The sequence below is a fragment of the Hetaerina americana genome, unplaced genomic scaffold (assembly GCF_022747635.1).
Source record: "Hetaerina americana unplaced genomic scaffold, ioHetAmer1.1.p SCAF_4, whole genome shotgun sequence".
Classification (NCBI taxonomy): Eukaryota; Metazoa; Arthropoda; class Insecta; order Odonata; family Calopterygidae; genus Hetaerina; species Hetaerina americana.
Window position 1 is genome coordinate 32,551,527 of NW_027286985.1, and position 20,692 is coordinate 32,572,218.

Below are 20,692 nucleotides of genomic sequence, written 5' to 3' on the forward strand. Positions count from 1 at the left end.
TATGCAAGTAGAGTAGGGAATTGGTGGGAGAGAGTTAAAAATCAGGTGGGAGAGAGATGGAATTTTGGTTTTGAAAATAGGGCATGTTTTGCATCTAGGTTTAACTTAGTTAAAGTTATGCTGGTTATAGTTTCCCAGGAAGATCTGGTACCTGAAAAATCACATATCTTGAGTGGAGCTACAGGTGCCCATAGAGGCTTGCCTGGGAATCGAACCCGGGCCCTCTGGTCAGTTGTCCAACGCTTTGACCTTAGCTGGCCATTGCCTTCCATGAAAACTACTAACATTTGGATGGCACAATAGAGTATAAAAATATAAATAGAGAACGTGTAAAAAGACACCCACATTTCAGAAAGCTCAAATTTTTGACCTTCTTCAAGTCAGTCTCTCCTTCAGAGTGTCCTTTTACGTGTTTTCTATCCATATTTTCAGGTTCAATTGTGACGTCCAAATGCTATACTGAAAATACATAAAGGGGGCTCATTTGACCTAACAGAGAGGGTCTAAAGTCACGTTTTCATTCAGTTAAATAATTTACATATAAATAAACAAGAATCTCAGGATCACATCCATCGAATGAGTAATGATTTTGCCAATTTTGATGCATACAATATATAGGACCTAATAAGAATGCCTCCAAACAGCTCAGTCATGGTCAATGTGGAGAAAGCATAAGTTCAGTACTCTATATTTTCAACAATTTAAGAAGTTTTTACCTTTTGGATCAAATATATAAGCACCAATCAAGTCAAAATAATCATAATAAGCTGTTAAAGAAAATACTATTCTGATACATTCACATTAAAATCTGCCATTTACAACGTATAACCATATTTGTAGATTTTCCCTAGTTCTTGAGCTTTACTCTGATACCCTTGCAAAATGGAGATTTTAAAATTTTGCCTATTTGAGGCACTGATTTTTATGAAAATGGTGTGTACTGGAGATTGTAAACCTACCATTTAATTATTTTAATCTTTTACCTAATACTTTACAAATTAATTAGGTAATAAAAGAAGTAACTTAAATCTCTGTAGCATAAATATAACCATTTTAACCGCCTCTAAAAGATCCTTGAATAAATGGGAGGAAATTACACTATGAATTTCCTATTGGTTCACTAAGTTGAAAAATCCGAGAGTTTAAATAGCTAGTAATTCTCACTAGGCCGATTTTTATCACTCAATTTAGGGTAGACCAAGGACTTAAACGATAGTCAAGTATATTTTTTCTGAGCGACTAAAACTATAAGTACTTCGAAATTATAGTTAAATATCTACTTTGTTCGCTTCGAATTCAATCTGCGACATATCTCAGGTATCCATAGAAATTTAAACGTGGAAATTCAAAAATAATGTCAAAATACTTTTTGATGTCTGCCACTATGAGGATTTGAATGTGAATTCACCATCATTTTAGCGTGGTAACGGCGGTAACTATGACAACAAAGGGGCTGGATTTTAAACTGTAAGCTGCTATGCCTTCACTATTTTACTTCCCTTATTAATGGATGATCGATATATTTTTATGTTTCAGAAATATTTTCAAATGGCCTCTAAAGTTTTTAATGGAAAATATTCTTATGAATTTTTTAACTATAGTATTTTTCAATTTCGAAAACCCTCCATAGAAACAGGTTTTTAGTGCAGTTCATATCCGCTACTTCCGGTTGTCGCGCTCATGTACCCACGCTCCGGTTTCGTTCATTTCCGGGGACGCTCTTCTTGGTGGAAGGACGCCATATTTGACATGGCAGATAGTCGTAAGTGTTATTATCCAAAAGTTTCAGTGTAATCTAGCAATAGTTTTATTTTATTTATTAGTAAATAAGGCCTTTAATACATATATTTAGTTTTTATACAATTATTGTTAAGCTATACCTGGAGATTTGGAAGATGATCGCTTTCATGAAAACTCGACGTTGAAATTGATTAGTTGGTAACTCAATTACTGGAATTTAGAAGTAGTTCGTGTTTGTTGGTCGAATTAATGGTCTGTTTTCATGTAGATGTTGTTATTCAATTATGGTAGAAGGGGGAAACATTTTAAAACGTCAGTTTGTTTACTAAGCGTTAAGTGATGATTTCGAGGCGCCCGACACCTAGGTGCTTGGGGCTTAGGAGCACCAATGAGGATCGCATTTCTGATATTAGCAAGTTTTAATCACTCGGCATAGACCTTTTATTTTGTCATTATATATGTATTTTATTTTCTCCACAGAGTACAGCAGTTACAACACGGGGGCTGCCCCTTATGGCAGCTACACTGGGTATTCCCAGCCTGCTCCCGCATCAGGAGCTCCGGCTGCTACGCAACCAACATATCCAGCAACAGGATACGATCAAAGTGGAGGATATGGCCAGCAAAGTTCGTGGGGCCAGACTCAACAAGGCTACACTAATTACACGTCCACGGATCAGACAACTTATAATCAAGGTGGGTTAATTGTTGGTGTGATTGTGTATTCGTTTAGGTAATGCTCCTCCGATGAAGTCCTTGAAACCTTTGAAGAACGTTACAGGTTTTAATTAAATTGGGGTTACGCGATTTATTGAATTTGCTGAGAGCATTTAATATCCTTCCTCGAGCACCGACTATTGTACGCGTGTATTTCTACGGTTTGAATTGGATTGATATTAATTTGTATTTACAATTCAATTTTTAGGGAGTAGTTACCCATCATATGACCAAAGCAGTTATGGCTCGAACCAGACTCAGGGGGGGTATGGCCAACAAGGATACCAAGCTGCCCCATCGTACGATCAAAATAGTAGCAATCAGTATTCTGGATATGGACAGCAACAGCAGCAACAACCCCAACAGCAAGCAGCTCCCACATACGGACAGCAGCAAACAGGATATGGTCAACAAGGAGGAGGATATGGCAATCAGGGTTATGGGGGTGAGCTTCTGCATAGTAATTGTTCAATCGCATTGGTTTCAAGGAATCTTCAATTTTTTATCTACTTAGTGTAAATATTGTTAGTTCTGAATATAACAATTTTCGAACTTCCTGTTCCAGCTCCACCTCCATCCAGTAATTATGGTGGTGGAAACTCCAGTGGAGGAGGCCGAGGAGGAAGTGGTGGAGGAGGGGGAGGAGGAGGCGGCGGCGGTGGTGGTGGCTATAAGTAAGCATTTCATCTATGCCCGACTTCCCATTAGCTGTCATTGACCAGTTGGTAGTCCTTTTTTTATTGAAGTCATAATCCATGGGAATTGCATATAATTTTGAAGATGAATTTAATCAACTTGAAAATTTTCCGATAAAATTTTTAAATTATAATATCAGTCTAGTTTCATAAAAGTCATTTTTGTAATTGTAATTTTATCCTTGCATCTCTGCAAATATAGTATATTGGCTTGTACGTGTTGCCATTAATGAAGCGGTGTTCTTTTAAATCTCTTCAACAGGTGTTGTAAATATTTCTTTTTTATTATCTGTGACATGAGACAAAAGTGTTCCTGCTGGAAAACTAAGGAGTTAAAAATTTAGTGGCTAAATTAACCTTGTAATCAGTTTGGTGGTATGGGATTGCTGTGTATTAAGAACAGTCAATTATTACAATAAAGGGTTCTAATGTGGTTGTAAAGTGAGGTGAAACCTATGTCTATAGCAATATTATGGTATGAGTCTGGTAATCAACGTCCTGGTAATTATTCATCGCAGTTAAAAAGTATGGGTATATTGATTGGTTGTATAGTTGAGTGATCTGCAAATGGGTGTATTAGTTTTGGGTTAAGCTCCTAAACTGAAACTTGGGAGCGAAAAAAACAAGTATGGGTTGGCATTAGAAAGTGGCACTCAAGTACTCTTGAGGTGAAATGCGTGACTGTTGACTAATTGTTTATGATGCCTTCAAACAGACAAATGACTTTAATTGACTGACACTTGCACATGAGGTGGGGTTGTATTACATTGTATTTCAGTTATGAAGTATTTTTTTCTAAACCATTACAGCATTATCATGAGAGCTTTCAGTAACTCATTGCAATCAATATTAATGTATCTTGTTTTTTTTTGACACCCTGCCTCTTGTTTTGACCTTAAGACTGATAATGTAACAATGTTTGGGAGAAATTTGACAGCAGCAGGTGTCTTTGGCTGCGGTGTGCCTGGTTTGGTTGTAGCCCTCTATCCATTCCCACCTGTGCCCTCCTAAGTGGAGGTGGGTGGGAGTGCGGTGAGAGGGTTGGGGGGGAATGAGTTTGGTGAAGCAAGCAACGTCACAGGAAGCTTCACTTGGCATCGGAGGCGGGGATTGAGGGGAGCGAGCAAGCTACCCAAGTTACTCATTGAGTGTTTTTGCTTCTGTTTTAGCAGTGGCAGCAGGGGTGTTTATAACAAAGGTAAATGCACTGGGATATCCGTCTCAGTGCAGTTTTCTGTTTCTTTTGATTTATATCTTGCATGAAAGGGCTGCTTCAATTTATAAAGTTCAACAAGACACTTAAGTAAAGTGTTGAGTTGTCTGTGTTAAAGTATGCTGTTATGTAGATAAGTATGGTACTCTATACCTGTTATTCTTGAGATTATGGTCTCATGCCATGCTGTAGTGTAATTAATCTGGTATTTATTTTGACTTCTAACAATGCTTATTTAGTAATAAAATTGATTTGTTTCAATACGGTAGCCCTTTCATGCATGTCACTTCAGGTGGTTCAAACCTGGTTGGATATAAGAGTATTTGTGCGTGCAATCTTTCTCAGTGCCACCAACAGCCCATTCTAAAATGTATTTCGCCATTCACACTACATCGTTATGACTCGGTCCAGTTATTGTGAACCCAAATCAACCCCATGTTCATTGGCATAAGCTAGTCCCCTGTGTGTGGGTTGCCACAGCGGTTCATTTCAAAGCAATATTTGCAATGTATCATTTATGCAAAAGTAGCATCATTACTCCCTAAAGTAAGGTAATTTTTCATTAAAATAATAAGTAAAGGTAATCATGGTTGGTTTTCATTTTTAGAGTCACTGGTATCCTGTTGTTGATCGGTTGATGGTGATATCTCACACTTGGTTTTTTCATGAGATTGTCATGTATGTAATTTACTTCTGATAGTGTGTATGGGAGCAAGCTAGACCTGTAAGGTTATATTAATTTCAGAAAAGGTACTGGTCATTCCATATATGAATTTCGCTTATTAAAAGGGAGTGTTTGTGTGAATTTAATGTGAAATTGCCAAGGAGACACAAATGACATGGGGTTAATACAAAGGTTAGAACTTGGCTGTCTGCGATTCCACAGCTTTGATATTTGAATGCCACTTAAAACTTTTCTATGGGTCTAAAAGCAAAAGTTGTGTAATTAGGTGTTTTCAAAAGGTGGGGTGGTCTTTTGGTGGAAACTAGTTGCCATGTTGTTTATAATATAATTGGTAGATCTTCATATCCTTTGCATGGTGGTAGCTTATAGCCACAAAAATCAAAATGGTCTGTATTCTACACAAGAATATTAATATAATTAACTCATTGTTCCTTCACTTGAAGGGCATAATTATGTGCAATTTTTCTGCACATTTGTTGGCACTCAGTTCATCATTTTGCTTAATGTAATGTTATTAGTCATTTCTTGTTATTCCCATGCTTACTAAAGATAACTTGTAGGATAGAAGTCCTTGAGGGTTTTCAGTAGTTTATTTTAATGTATTTTTATGTAATTTTAATTCACCTGGGATTGATATTCCTTTTTGCTGGATAAAGGTCATTGCTTCTGTGTATAGTGGTTGGTATGTTTTAAGGTTTTTGTAAATGCTTGACCTGCTATTTGGTTGTCACATTCTGTAAATGCGGGGATATCATAGTATAATGTACCTTTCAAAATGAACAGCAACGTGAAAAGTATATTGAAGGTAGGATGCATCGATTTTATATTGAGTATTGGTTGGTGATAATATTGTATAAGAATTTCAGGTCTTTAATACTAATGAGTTTGGTGATAACACCTGATTTAGCATGTTTGTGATGCATCGTAAGACTTTGGTATGGTCAAAATGGATAATCTTCAGTAAATATTATGTAACCCAATGCAGTTAATAAGGAAAATGAGTTAGCAACATGCACTGGTAAGACAAAATCATGGGTGTGAGGAAATAAGTGGGTTGCTAGTGATAAGCTTTCAATGTATTAAGTACCTTGTTGTGTGTAGGAATGGTGACTATTTTATTGTGTGGTTTTGAGTATAAAAGTTTCATCCATCTGCAGTTTGTTTTGCATTATTAGCTTATACATCCCACTAAGCATATTGATAGCATCTATTAAGCAATTATTATTTGCATGGAATTATTGGTTGTGTGCCAATTCCTAACTCACTGATTTGTCTACTTCTTCACTGCTATATATTTTCAGTTTAAATGTGACACTTTTACTCTGTGTATAAGTTATCCAGAAGGTCATCTTTAAGTGGAGGAACTGCTGAGTGTCAAGTTTAGTACTTGTACGAGTCGATGTGGTCGTAAATGTTGCATTTTGTAAGAATGTAATGGTGAAATCTAAAATGTTTCCACAGTCATATGACATTTTTTTGGTGCTTAATAGCTTTTATTTGCTCTTGTGTGTATTGAAATCCCTCTTGGACTTCTTGGCTAATTCAGCCTGTTGAAATAAAGCATTAGATTTCCTGTATTGGAAGAAGGCAACTGGTAGGCTCATTTGGTTAACTATTTTGATCACAACATTGGTTTGGGAATAGCTTCAATTTAAATTTAATGCATGGTGTGTTGAGGTTTCATTGGGTTTGGTTTCCACTCTGACCACTGGTCTACTCATCCAGGAGGCTATGGAGGTGGCGGTGGAGGAGGAGGAGGAGGGGGGCGTGATGACCTCATCACATTGGAGGACACAATATTCGTCTCTGGAATGCCGACAAAAGTCACCGAAGAAGCTGTTCAGGAACATTTCGGTTCTCTTGGACGTATCAAGGTATGTTAATATTTGAATATTCTTTTTGAATTATTAATGTTACTATAGATTCCATTGTATTAATGACTTAATATAATTTTCCAGTTGGACAAGAGGACTGGGAAACTAAAAGTGTGGATGTATAGGGACAAGGCCACTGGTAAACCAAAGGGTGAAGCTACCGTAACATATGAAGATCCTCATTCAGCCCGTTCTGCCATTGAGTGGTTTGATGGTATGTGTTGTTCACAAAAATAATTATTGGATTTTAACTTGCTCTTTTGAAATTATTCAATTATGCTACATTTTAATTCTTTCCTAATTATTGTTGGCTGCTGATTTACAAATATCGGTAGTATATATTGTAGTATTGTAAGAAATAAGGTAAGGTGCTTCCTTGTGCAAGCACCTTAATTTTGTTCATAATTTGCGCATCATCTTTGTAAATAAAATCATGTCCTACTAGAAAAGTCTGCCTCTGAGGATTGTTGTGAATGTTTGATTGTTTTAAGTTTTCTTTTATATTAGCTAAATCCTGTTAATCTATTGTAATGATGTTGTGTTATGCAGTGTTTGGTGATAGCAAGTATTACTTCGCCATTTATTACAGTTTTTTTAATAAGGTGTTTGATCTTATCAAATAAAGAAACAAATTATTTCCCTGATGTATGAGTTGTACATATCATGGCTTATACTTCAGGGCCACTTTTCAAAATGTACACCACCATGTATTGTAAGTTTTTCTTTTTTGTAAAATGTTGAATTCAATTGGATACAAATATTATTCCAGGTAAGGATTTCCAAGGGTCTGTCATCAAGGTCCAGCTGGCCACTCAAAAAAATAGCTTTGGCAGTGGACGTGGAGGTGGCAGAGGTGGGGGAATGAGAGGAGGAGGAGGTGGTGGTGGTGGAGGTGGGATGGGCGGGGGCCGTGGAGGAGGTGGAATGGGCATGGGAGGCGGCGGTGGGGGTGCAAGTGGTGGTGGAGGTGGAGGCGGCGGAGGTTAGTAAAATTGTTACCACCCTTGATACCTTAGATAATTTACAATTGCTAGAATAGGGGTTGTCTTTCAATTATGTTGGATGGCAGAAATAAGCCAGTTCATAGTTTCTTAGTGTTGGGGAGTCCACAGGAATTTTATCCTAGCCTCTTTAATTTGATTACTTCATCTGTTTTTTGGGAAGAATTTTAATTATTGCTCATCCTGGTATAGTATGTACAAATGCTCATAATTTATTTTAATACTCCCCAGTCTGTTGAACTTCTTATCATTTCACACTTAATTTTGTGAACAATGCAATCTTTAAATTTGCCATTCATGTAATGAATGTGTTAAATATTTTTATTTCTTTAGTATTAAGTTCCTGTTTCATATATCAATGTGTATAATTGTGAAAGGTGGATCCTTTACATTAGGTGCAGGGGTTTTAACAAAGCTGTAAATGGCCTTGTATGATTGATGATTTCAAGTAAAATTGTTGCTTTGAAGCATATCATTTCAGAAGTGTTACCATTATACATGGAATTCTTCATCCCCTGCTTGAGTACCTGATTGCTAGAGCTTAGGTCATATTGAGTGGGGTGTTGTTGGATCTGATATTTTAAAATATTACAACTCAATGCGTTGAGGTCAGCTCTTGTTTACAAACTGGGGTTGTTTGGAAACAATTCATCATTTAGAAGAACTAATTTCCTTGTGATATATATTGTCAGAAAGAGGGGTGTGGGTTCTCTGAGTATTAGGTTGACTTGACACCTCCATACACTACTTATCATGTATAATGAGAGCCAACACATGATCTGCTATGATAACATTTTTACATTAGTAACTTCTTTCATTAAAGTTTAGGAGGAGAAAAGATTCGTGCTCTCAAATTCTGCTTTCAACATCCTCGTATGTCCATCCATCCATGTGAGCTTGACTAATTTGCACAGTTAGCATTTATAAAAATAGTTGAATGAATATCATATCACCCTTTCAATTTTTATTCTGGAGACAAGTGCTAATTTTATTGAATTAGTTATTATCAAATGTTGGAAAACGGATTGCTGCTCTTCATTTGATCATGAATTAAGCTATAATGATGGTGAATGTGCAAGGGCTAATGGTAATCCCGTATTATTTATTTTGTTCTGTGGTTCAGGATTTGGCCGTGATGGTGATTGGAAGTGCCCCAATGGAGAATGTGGGAACACAAATTTTGCTTGGCGAACACAGTGCAATCGCTGTGGAATCATGAGACCTGAGGGCGTTGGCGGAGGTAGTTCACATGGTAAATTAACTAAATTCCCTTTACTAGTACGGGAAAGTTTTCGGTGATGACATTTTGATATTTTAATGCATTACAGGTGGCATGCGAGGTGGAAGAGGTGGACGTGGAGGGCCTGGTGGAATGGATAGAGGTGGTGGCATGAGGGGAGGGAGGGGTGGCCCTGGGGGTGATAGGGGTGGCCGAGGTTTTTCAAGAGGTGGCCCAGGAGGTGATCGTGGGGGTCGTGGACGTGGAGGTGGACCAATGAGGGGGGGTGGCGGGTAAGTAATTATGAGTTATTGGATAAAAGAAAGTATTGCTATATCCACGCCTTGCATATGGATCTAAAATAAAATTGACTTTTCAATGTCAAATTAGATGCCTTGGTAAGTTGGGCTACTGTCATTCACTGGGTTGTTCTGGAATGGCCCAATTTAGGAAAATTTGAACTAATTTCCATTAAGTTCCTAGAAATAAATTAACACCAAGGTAGGAGGTGAGCAATTTTGTGACAATCATTCTTTTAACACTACATCCATGACATATTATAACCGTCTTACTCCAATGTGAATTGCATTATTAATTGTCCTAATCCTTAATTTTTAATTCCTGAATATTCTTAATTATTCTTATCATCTTAGTTCTTGCAGTCAATCTGATACCCATGTTCATTGCTCCTATGAGGTTTTAGATTGTCATCAATTATGTCAGTAGAATTTTTCATGGATTTTTTGGTGCATTATTACTTTGAATAGGTGAATGAATTTATGAATGCATGCTTACATTACACTTAACAATCCCCCTTCCTTCAGGGGTATTTTACTCATATTTCCATCCGTACATTTACTATGTTCATTGTGCAGTGTTGATGTTCTGAATATCCCTTTGAGAAAGACTTTTTTAGAAGTTAATCAATCTTATATGGTGACAATGTTTGTAATAGGTATTGTTAAAATTGGCAAATCCTTAAGTTTTAGGCTCTTACCACCTCAAGTCAATTAGTATTTCTTTGAAAGTTTCAAGGCGAGAACTTCATTACACTCCAATGACATCAAATTGAAAGTTGAGTAAAATCATTGGGCCAATAATGGAAGTCTGCATCATCTCTTTTGTCTTAAGGGTCTAGCCCAAGGTCCTATGTTTAAGTGGAAAAAGTGTTCTGAAGTGATTGTCAAGTTGTCTTGTCATCAGGAACAAGTTAAAATCTCAAAAAAAATGTATTAATATGCTATATGTTCCATGAGGTCTTTATTGCGCTTATGGGCATAATTTCACTGTACAAGTTTTAATTTTTTCCCCCTTTCTTTCTAGTGACCGTGGCAAGGACAGGCCCAAGCCATACTAGAAGAAACCAATGAATTTTAACTTGGCCACTCGGACCTGAGTGAGCTAGGTGCCATGTATTCATGTTCTTTGTGCGAATTTCAACTTTTTTTGTAATTGACTGTGGAGGAACTAAAAAAAATATTTCTTTTAATATTGTATTATGTGAAAATAAAAGTGTCTATGTTAAAAATATTTGTTTGGTTATTGAAAATTCGAAACTCCCTTCTCTACAAGGCTAAGAGTAATAAGGACTAGCGATTGTGGCGGCGCCACGGTAACAATTGACTGTCGTCCTGATCGATGAAAGTTAATGGCGAGTGTTTACCCATAGTTCCCGTTTTGTTTCGAAAACTGCGAACACGTGGTATTTTTAGCTGTGTAGTAATATATTGTGTGTGATTGAGAGTGGTCCTCTTTCATATTTGGAAATAATTGAATTCGAGCTTTCGCCACACCTGGGAGGGATTTCAGAACGTGAGTAATACAGGTTTCATACATAGGTTAACGTTCTTTCGGTGCATGCCGAAGGGCATGGTTACGGTACTTGGTTGTACTGATACTACTAAGCATATTGTGTTCGTTTAGTGAAGAAGTTATTCACCGTACTTGCAGCTTTTCTTTGTTGTTTGACCAAATCGTCTAACATGATTTCACTCGTTGTTTGTGTCATCTGGAATGTGGTTACCGTAGAGAGAGTTTTTTGAGTTTCATCATTATTTCGTCAATTTGGCTTTAGATATTATCTTAATAATTGTAGAAATTAATCATGGTTAGCCGTCTAAGCCAATTTCTGTTCGATTGACAATGCCGGATAATCTGAATGGGTGTGCTTGCTACTAGGATCGAAGAAATGGTTAATTGCCTCGTCTTAATTTTAAATGTTTTCTCCTATGGCAAAAGGCATTTTCATACGTATAAATCCTTCTGATAGCCAGTATTTAAGTGCCAATGCATGGTTTACTGTTTTAAGTGCATTGTGCTCATCCGGCGTGTTCGAACCGGTGTTTTAAACTCTTGTATTTTTGCATTAACTGGCTTAGTATGGTTGTTTAACGCATACCTATATCGCATTTTTGTAATTACTATTTTAAAGTGAAGTTTCCTGCGAAGACTGGAAATTAATGTAGCTACTGAGTGCAACATTCAAAATTTATACACGTTTAATCTTAAACATCGATCGTAATTGATACATTTTTTCCGGCTGCTACCTGATTTTCTGTGTGTTGTGTCATTGATTTTGGATTCTCTTTCTATCAACTTTCGTGACTGATACTCTTGGAAGGATATGCTTTGCGGATGTTTGACTAGCGATATTTTTTCAGGGTTGCTGAAGAAGTTTTATGTCGCTAAATCCCTACTTAAAATAACCCTCCCTGTTACTAGAGATGAAGTACCATTTGTCACGATGAAATACACAATTGCCAAAAGTCAAGTCTGTTGTCTGTTGAACTTGCGCTTTCTTAAATGTTGTAAATCGGTTCGCCTTGAATTGAAAACTTCTCATATGAAACTTACTTTTGATTATTGTCTCACCATGTGGTTTAAATTTGAATGTTCTCGTTTTATATTTGAAAATGTTGGTGATAAGACTGTCATCATATGTAAAAGATGTCTATTAATATTAAGTTGTGCTCTTCAAATTTATTGTTTCACGTAATCAGTAATTGTTTTCAATCTAATACCGTTTGTACAACTTTCGTTTTTTATGGTTATTGTCCCGCCATAGTCGTCTGACTTTATCTTCGGTCAGAGATCCAATATGCAGTGACTTTAAATTCCATTTCCTTTGTACGTGTTTAAAGTAAAGAGCATTAGTTATTGCTCGGGATTAAAGAATACATTTTATGTAGCGTAGTTCTCTCTTCCGGTATTTACGGACGTTATAACTATCATTAGGTACAGATAAAAACAAGAGGACCATTCCAGAATATACTGGGTAGAGTTGAAGTTACACAAGCATCAGTTTGCCGATTGTATTTTTTCAACATCAATGAAAATTTTAAAGTTACTATTTTTTGTATAACTGTCGTAATTTCGGCCAGATTGAATAATGCAAGCAAGTATATTTATCTTACGGTACTGTAGCAGGGTTCTCTTCCTTGGTAGCACAGACCACATTATAGTATTACATATGTAGTTCTAGCACTTAGTTCCTTTTAAGTCGCCATCGTTCAAAACCATCTAATTATCCTGTTATACCTTCTTTGCCTTATGCTTGAACACTAGTCTATCTGTTTGTGGAATTAACTGTTTTGACAAGTAGTTAATACCAATAACATTGTATTTTATGAAACAATCAATTTTTCCACCCTTTGTTTCATTAAAACCAGTGCAGTTCCATATTTTTAATTACTTATTTTACATAAAATGATGTTAAACTGGGAATTTTTTCTGAAATCTGATTTTCTGTTTTAAACCAGTCGGCTAGTCTCAGGCATGCTAACTCATTACAGATATATTTAAACTGTGCATCTCTATGTTATCATAGTATGCAGATACTTGGGTTTAATCCAACTCTACGATTGCTATGTATACAGAATATAAATTTACAATTACATCCATTGTAAAATCTTCAGAAGTGGATGCATTTTGGCATTAACAAAGGAGAAATCAATATAAGCTAAATGCTGTGGAAGTAAATATTATGTTGGAATAAATGTGTAGTAAGTTAAAAAAATGAACTCCTAGAAAATATCATCCCATGTACATTTGCAACTTAAACATAAAACCAAGAAATGTAATGTGGTATATGAATAATTATTTCATATAGAATGCTGTGCATCATTAAAATGGAAATCATTTCCCTTATGCCAATAGCAGAAATTCAAAGGATGCTTATAATTAAATTGGTGTTTAATGATACAGAAAATAATTTATCAGGGAGATATATGCCAGTACAGATTATACAAATACTCATTCTTTCCCCGAAAAATCGGAAATAATAATAGCAAGAAATCGAAGTCCCTTTAGAAATTTTAAAAACATTTAATATACAAGTCGGAATAAAATTAAACCTTGTAAAGATATTAGGTACATTTGTAGGTGCATGTGTATGCTAGTAGGTAGTTTGTGTGTTTTCATGTGTGTGGGTCAAGGGTTATTGCATGAATGCAAACCATGCTTTGTTTGTGGATTTTATAAATTTGTGGCTTTTGCATGTGGTTTTGTTTACTTAATTACGGGTGATGCCCTAACACCCCCCGCCCTATGCCCTTGTGGCTCCTTTCGGGGTATTAAGTAGATGCAGATGAATTGTTTTACTATTTCCTCCTATGGCTGAAAAAGTTCCATTTCCCTCCCTCTTATTAGCAACTCATGCATGTAGGTTCAACTCAAGGTAACTTGTGCACCTAAACATTCTAATATATTTTTTAATGTTTTGAGTAAACCATGTTATTGTTTAATATTTCATTATTGTACTCTTTGCTGCAATGGAATAAATTCCTCAGTCAGATGGATATACCTCATCCAGATGGGTGTGCCTTGTTAAGATGATATGCAAATAGATAACTCTGCAGTTCAGGTGTTAATTCCTATAATTTTTTTTTAAGATGATTTGAGAAGTTAATAGAATATTATTCACAATATCTGTGAATTTTCTGAGAATATTTTACTGCATATGCTATGAGATGCAATGAGTTCTAATAATTTTCATATTGATATAGCCCATCATCAGGAGTATTAAGATAGGATTCACCACAGCTAATGAAGAGCTCAGCATTTTGAAAGTAATCTCTGAATTGCTCAATATGGGAGTGATCTGACTTACTCCAAACTTGGCATTATGGTGCCTTAATGAAAAACTGCCAATATATTAATTTTTATTTTCTAAAAGAAAAAAGAGACTTTAATTTGGTTGTCATCATCAATCATTTCAATCCTAGGATTGGTTTACTGTGGCCCTCCATTCTACTCTATTTAATGTCAGTTCCCTCAATCCTTGATACCTGATCTGTTTTACGTCCTTCTTAATTTGTCATATGTATATTTCTCTTGGTCTTCCTCGTGGAATCTTCCCCTGTTATTTTTTCTTCTATTATATTCCTAATCATCAAGTGGCATCTGATTCCCTTTATTTTGGTTCAATAAAATTATTTAGGTATTTAGGCTAGGCTATCTATGATTATATTGATTTTCATTAAACAAATACCTTATCTTAAGCTATCATTTTTAGTGTAAAATCTTGTCAAAAAATTTTTTTATAGTATTTGCTACTGGTATGTAGTTAATTGGATTTTAATTGTTTATCTTTCAGTGATTGTAATACGAATGAGGTAACGCATTGCAAAGTCGAAGTTAATACCTATATCAAGCCAAAACAATTTTTTGTGATAGTTGCCCCAGATTAGTGTTGATTGTAGTCAATGAACCCTTTACTCATTTTGAAGTGGTAGCTACAGCATTAAGGGTAACTAGTCCTAGAATAATAGAATTCACAGAAATCAATGAGGTCTGTAGGAAAATCTGGTTGAGACATTATTGAACATGGTACTTATGTCTCATTTTAGCTACCAAGGATTTAATCCACTAGGATGTCATAGTTACAGTGATTAAGAGTGCTGGAGAACTGACTGGAGAGCCCAGGTTTGATTCTAGGTGATGCATCTGGCATCCTTAGCTTCACCCAAGCTGAGTGATTTTTTGGGAATTAGATCTTTACTACAGACAGCACAGAGAAAGGAACTGGCCCCCTATCCTGATTTCAGAATTTTGCACATTTTTTAGGGCTTAGCATCAGGTGAGCTCTTCCATCATGACCCCCACATTTCCTAGTCATGCCCAATAAAACACAACCTGGCACCCTGCTCTGCTGTAAACCTTTCTTCACTTTTGTATAGTTGTTACCTACTTTCATTCTGCCTAACATGCCTGTTCCCTTCATCCCCTTACCTCTCTCACCTAACAATCTCCTCTCTTTTGTAGTCTTTTACATTCTATCACTGATCAAAATGTTCTGCATCCACAATTCCTGGCTCCTTTGTATTTCTCCCAACTGTCCTCTCTCCTCCTCCACCTTGCCTAGTGCTTCTTTGCTTGTTTTCCTTTTCCTCCATTTTACCTTTGGCAACTCACGTCTCAAAAGCCACCATTCTGCAACTATTATTTCGAATCAATAACCAAGTCTACGCCATTCAAAACCATTCTTCAAATCAAAGTTGTAACAGGCCTTTTCTTAACATCCTTACTCAATTGTCTCAACATCCTGTCATCAACTCCCTCCTTGAAAAAAACTTCTTTTTCTGATGCAATTCTTCATCTACTACTACATCTACTGCATTCGAAGTACTACTTTGACCATCTTTGTACAAAAACTTCCAAGACAGGTAAGGTATTCTACCTCCTCCAGTTTAAGCCCTCCAATATCCATGTTTAGCTTAGCCTTCCTCCCCAAAAACCTCTTACCCCTGTTTTGTTTTGATCATTAGTCTTCATACCATCCTTTTTCAAACCTAAAGTATTTATGAATAATCCACGAATCTTCCCAACATTGCCTATCCCAAATCTCCATCAGTCACTTGCCATTGAGCAGACTGAGAAATGTACAGAGTATGGATAAATGATCTGCCCCTCCAGTGTATTCATCTTCTGTAATCTATTCATTAATTCTGTCCAGTTTACTGTATCAAACACTTCATAAATCTATGAACATATTGGTCTGTAGTTCTCAATGGCTGCCTTTCCTTTTTTGGAATGGGTACTGACACTGATCTGATGAAATCTACTTGCCATTCTGTTGAAATAAATGCTATGAAAGAGCCCATAAAAACTCCCTAACAGGTATTCCTAAACTTTTTAGTAGGTCTGCAGGAATGTTTTACATATATCCTAACAATTTTCGTCTTTATAGTTTCCTTCCTTATCCTCAGTTGTCATCCTTATTTGAATTCATTTCTCTTAATGTGCTTTCTATCTCACAATCAAATATGCCAGGACTAATTCCCTTCTGTGTAACATTCTCTAGGTCATTTCTGGCCTGATATCTATTCCATAGAGTTCCTCTTTGAATTGTTTCCATTTCTCTTGAATCTTTCCTGGGTTAATTAATAATTTTCCTACCTTATCTTTGATATTGTGTATGAATTTTCCCTCCTTACTATGTGAGAGTCCTTTCACCCATCTGTTTAGCACACCCAGTTCACCTTTCTTGACTAAACTCTCCATATCCTCACTCTTGCATCCTATACTATGCTTATTCCTTCTATTGGGTTTCCAGTTCAGTATATTATTCTCCTTGTTGTGCTCATTTCTCCTAATTCCTTCTCTTTAATCTGATTTCTCCTCATCTTCAATTTCCTTCTCTTGTTTGTCTTCTTAAGCTGCTTTATTATTCTGTCTGATACTTCACTTTTACATAGCAAAGAGGCATTATGGTAATTTGTTAATTTTTTATGTTGTGTAGGTTTTATTTTATGATTATTGAGGTACTTCTGCTTCCAACGCGTTGAGTTTATTTTGAATACACATTTTTAAACGTGTTCCTTAGATCTAGTTTCTTAGAAACTATTTCCCATTGTTTGTGAATAATTATTAGGCGTTGTGCTCATTGGTGTATCTTAGAAATTCTGGATTTGGCTCTTTAAGTAGTACTTCTCTTAAAACTGTTACTCTTTCTGTGTTGAATTGCTTAATGTGATCTGAAAAATGCCGTCAATAAAAAATCTTGATGGTTCAATAGTAGGCATGCCACATTGCTCTATCAATTAGTGGATACTAAATATGTAAATTCAGGAGTTCATAGTTCTCTTTCTGATTTTAGACTATATCCTAATTTTCATTTACATTCTAGAGCTCTGTTACATTTTATTTTTTAGAGATTTGCATTGCACATTTGAGAATTATGCTTGTGTATACTTAAATGGTCAAACAGGATATCAGCACGGCTGGTAATGCAAGGCAAATGGGAAATTGTTTGACAATCTCTAACATTGACATTTTGAATTCGTGCAAACATTTAAGTTGTACAGGTATTCTGCCGTTAGATTTACAATTGCTAATGATTGATGAGACTCAGAGGTTCCTATTCTTGAAATTCTATTATGCTACAGTTTACTTTTTTCTGGTTGTGCCGTTAGAAAGCGTTCTGTACATATATTGGCAACGAGCCTTGATCCACCAATGAACTCTTGTATAGTCCTCTTTCACAGAAAATGCTGGGGGTAGCATTCATAGCCTTATCTGGGATCGAAATTGTGCGGTTGCTATTGTACTGGCTTCCCACCCAGAGGGCCCGGGTTCGAATCCCGGCGGCGGAATATTCTTCAGTGGTATCTCGGTCCCTACTTGAGGTGTTTTGTAGAGGGCACTTGTGAGTACGCTGTCCGTCGGATGGGACGTTAAGCTGCCCTCGCCTAAGGACCCCTTGGCGCCTTTCCTTAAGAGTAGGATAATGCCTACGCCGTTTTTCTGTCCACCCTTAATCCTTTCCTGTCCATCCTTATTGGCGTCTGGCGTTAGCTGTCGGTCACCGACCCTAAATACTACCACATAATGTTACCTTTTCTCCCTTTCGGTTTACGGCCCTCTCGTTTCTAAATACCATTGAAAATGCTCGATTTTTGTATCGAGTGAGAAATCACCCTTTTTATCTAATTTTTACATTACTAATGCCTCAACTCTTTGTTCAAATTCAGATTGGGATCCGAAAGATTATCTGAAATTAAGTTAATTTAGGATCATCTTTTTTTCACTTGTAGCTCCAGTTTGTTCATTACCCGATACCAATTCTGAAAGATATTCTAGAAAGTGCATTTCTTTAAAAGAAGCACTGCTACCTTTTCCGTTTATTAATTCTTTCGCTACCTCAAGTTGTGGGTTACCTGTAATGCAGAAAATTGCTTGTCGATGGGCAGGCGCAAACCCCGCTCCCCTACCAAACTTCCGTGTGTTGTCTTTTCGTGGCATTTTCAGTTCTGTTTTTGAGTTGACATGACTGAATGTGGTAAAGGAATATAATATACCGACTTGAGGTTTATAAGAAGTTATTGAATTGCAACGAAATTAATTAAAGATGTATTGCCATGTCTGGATTTCCCATATATAGCCGTAAATTGGAAATGTAATTCTTTTTCCGTATTCACGAGCCTTAATTTTTTCCTTTGCACCAGTTGAGAACGTGTTAACTTTTCCACCTGAACTTCGATTTTCGATGCGGTGGCAGACTCATTTGATGCTTGCTCAGTCGTTCCACTTCCTTATGCCACCCAACATTTCAAATTTGTACGTGGAGGCTCTTTATTTTTGCGTTGCTATTATTTTTAAACTGTTAATAGAAGTAGTGTAGTTGTTTGCTGTTGTCTGTACATTAAATAGACCCTTGGGGGCTGTGTGCGTGTCGTATCATGACACCGGTTCGACAGGATAAATCAGCCGCGGTCAATTATTGCGTGGATCGTGAAGTAACGAAATGCCGTTGTGTTCGCTTTTATTTCTTCAAAATCCCCATCCGGTAGTCCGAGATCGGACTACCGGATGTGGATTTTGAGGAAATTGGTGTCTCTTAATTCGACCGTTTTCATTCCTCTCTTCCCATCGTCATGAGTTGCCGAGTTAGACAACTAATTCCCATGTAAAGCGGTTTAAAATGGTCGAAATTACATGGTGAAGTTAACGACCTTTTGCTTTTTTTGCTGTTCGGAAATCAGGTGACCTTAATGTGCATTAACAATTTGAAATATTAATCTATCCTTGGGCGTTGATGAGATTTAACATCGTAAATAATTTGTTACTCATCAATGGCATCATTTTTGCTCCACCGCTGATCGAGACGACATTAATTCATGCAAAGGAAAATAAGATATATTAGCACCAGTGGGATTAGTGTTCACATTTGGTGTTTTATTTTCCCCACTGATATTTCATAACGAGCGTTCCAGGTATTGTAAAAACTGAATGGAATAAATTTCATTTTACATTAAAACCAATTTTGCCGATGGATATTATGACAAGCTGCTTTACGATTCTTGCCGGTTGTTATGTTAGTAATTCTCTGAGAACAAATCTGGGGAAGGCAAAGGGATATAGAAAATTGTAAGGTATCATAGTTGTCTGGGTGTGTATATTTTTTATCATGTTTATATCCTTCTTTATATTGTGATCGTGAATTGTTCAAGGGAAGAAAAAGTATTAAAAATCGTACTTGCTAGCGTCTACTTGTATTTTACCCTGATGATCTGATTTCTAGTCGTTCTCTTATTATTCCCATCGAGGTCATAATTGAACTCGAGTGCCCTCTGCCTTTCTAATTAGGCATGTTTTACTCTGTGGTCGTATTTTTTTTCGTAGCTAACTGAATTACAGGTATGTTCCATTTTTTTGTCCATAAATTCATTTCATCATACTGTGTGATGAAACGTTTGACTATCCTTCCTCAATTCACATTCGCAATTTTTTCTTATGTTTCTATAATTATTAATGCGTTTCTTCATTCTATTTATCCTTTCTACATGATACATTCAGCCACACCTCAATTCGCAATTTCTTTCGGTCCACTCGGCATTCTTTTTCTTTAAGTACACATTTCCGCCACATCATAAACTCAGAGCACAGGGATTATGTCAATACAGTGTGAATAGGATATTTCATTGAAGTTACTAATTTGCCAGCACAGTTTCTTCGGTTTTAGGGATTGTGTTCTCATCGTAAACAATTTTTCTTAATTCCGAATACGGATTGAGCATATCTCAACATTCTCTTTGCTGAGGAGTTGAATTTTTGAAGTTCCTTCCATCCCATCGCTTCCCTGAAAAGACAAGCCTCTCGAATGTGCTGATTCTTCAAAAATATGTTTAAGAATTTCCGATGTCAACATTTTTATTCGCGACTTAAATCGTGGGGCCAATGCGTTTTCATTGCGTTTCATTTCGTTTGCGTTGAGTTTAAGGTTTTGCACGCCACTGGAACGATAAATATTCTGGAAAAGTGATGGAATCGTTACTTGGGTTTCAGGAAACAATCGGGAGTAAATAAAGCGTGGATAACCTCCCTGTATCGTTTCCTGTAACATTGCATGTTTTTCCTGTCCTTGTTATAACCACAAAAAAGATATAATCCTCGTTTTTACGTTGACGTTTTACTAAATTAGCATCAGTATATCAGTGATGAAAACATGAACCCTGGTGACAAGAGCTGGGACTACAATACTGGAGAGCCTCCTCATTTTCCAAGAAAATACCAACATCTCCGCAAATAATCTTTCAATTTGTATATTCTA

At 36.5% G+C, this 20,692-nt stretch overlaps 2 protein-coding genes across 4 annotated transcripts in view; both read left to right on the top strand.

Annotated features, from left to right (window-relative positions):
* Positions 1 to 1,718: 1,718 nt before the first annotated feature.
* LOC139691851 (RNA-binding protein cabeza-like) lies at positions 1,719 to 10,672 on the top strand. 3 transcript variants are annotated; one of them, XM_071589761.1, is made up of 11 exons: positions 1,719 to 1,762; positions 2,221 to 2,436; positions 2,666 to 2,902; positions 3,023 to 3,131; positions 4,322 to 4,350; positions 6,776 to 6,924; positions 7,009 to 7,138; positions 7,694 to 7,906; positions 9,049 to 9,177; positions 9,254 to 9,437; positions 10,468 to 10,672. In XM_071589761.1, the coding sequence occupies exons 1-11, from the start codon at positions 1,750 to 1,752 to the stop codon at positions 10,499 to 10,501; spliced, it is 1,443 nt and encodes a 480-aa protein (XP_071445862.1). In that variant the 5' UTR covers positions 1,719 to 1,749; the 3' UTR covers positions 10,502 to 10,672. The 3 variants fall into 3 exon arrangements, with proteins under 3 accessions (XP_071445862.1, XP_071445863.1, XP_071445864.1); XM_071589762.1 differs by having other exon boundaries at positions 9,266 to 9,437; XM_071589763.1 differs by lacking the exon at positions 2,666 to 2,902.
* Positions 10,673 to 10,827: 155 nt separating this feature from the next.
* The window catches only part of spoon (A-kinase anchor protein spoonbill), a 131,627-nt gene continuing 121,762 nt past the window's right edge, over positions 10,828 to 20,692 (top strand). The window contains exon 1 of the mRNA XM_071590481.1: positions 10,828 to 10,956. The gene's annotated coding sequence lies outside the window, so the exon portion shown is untranslated. The remainder of the gene's footprint in view (positions 10,957 to 20,692) is intronic.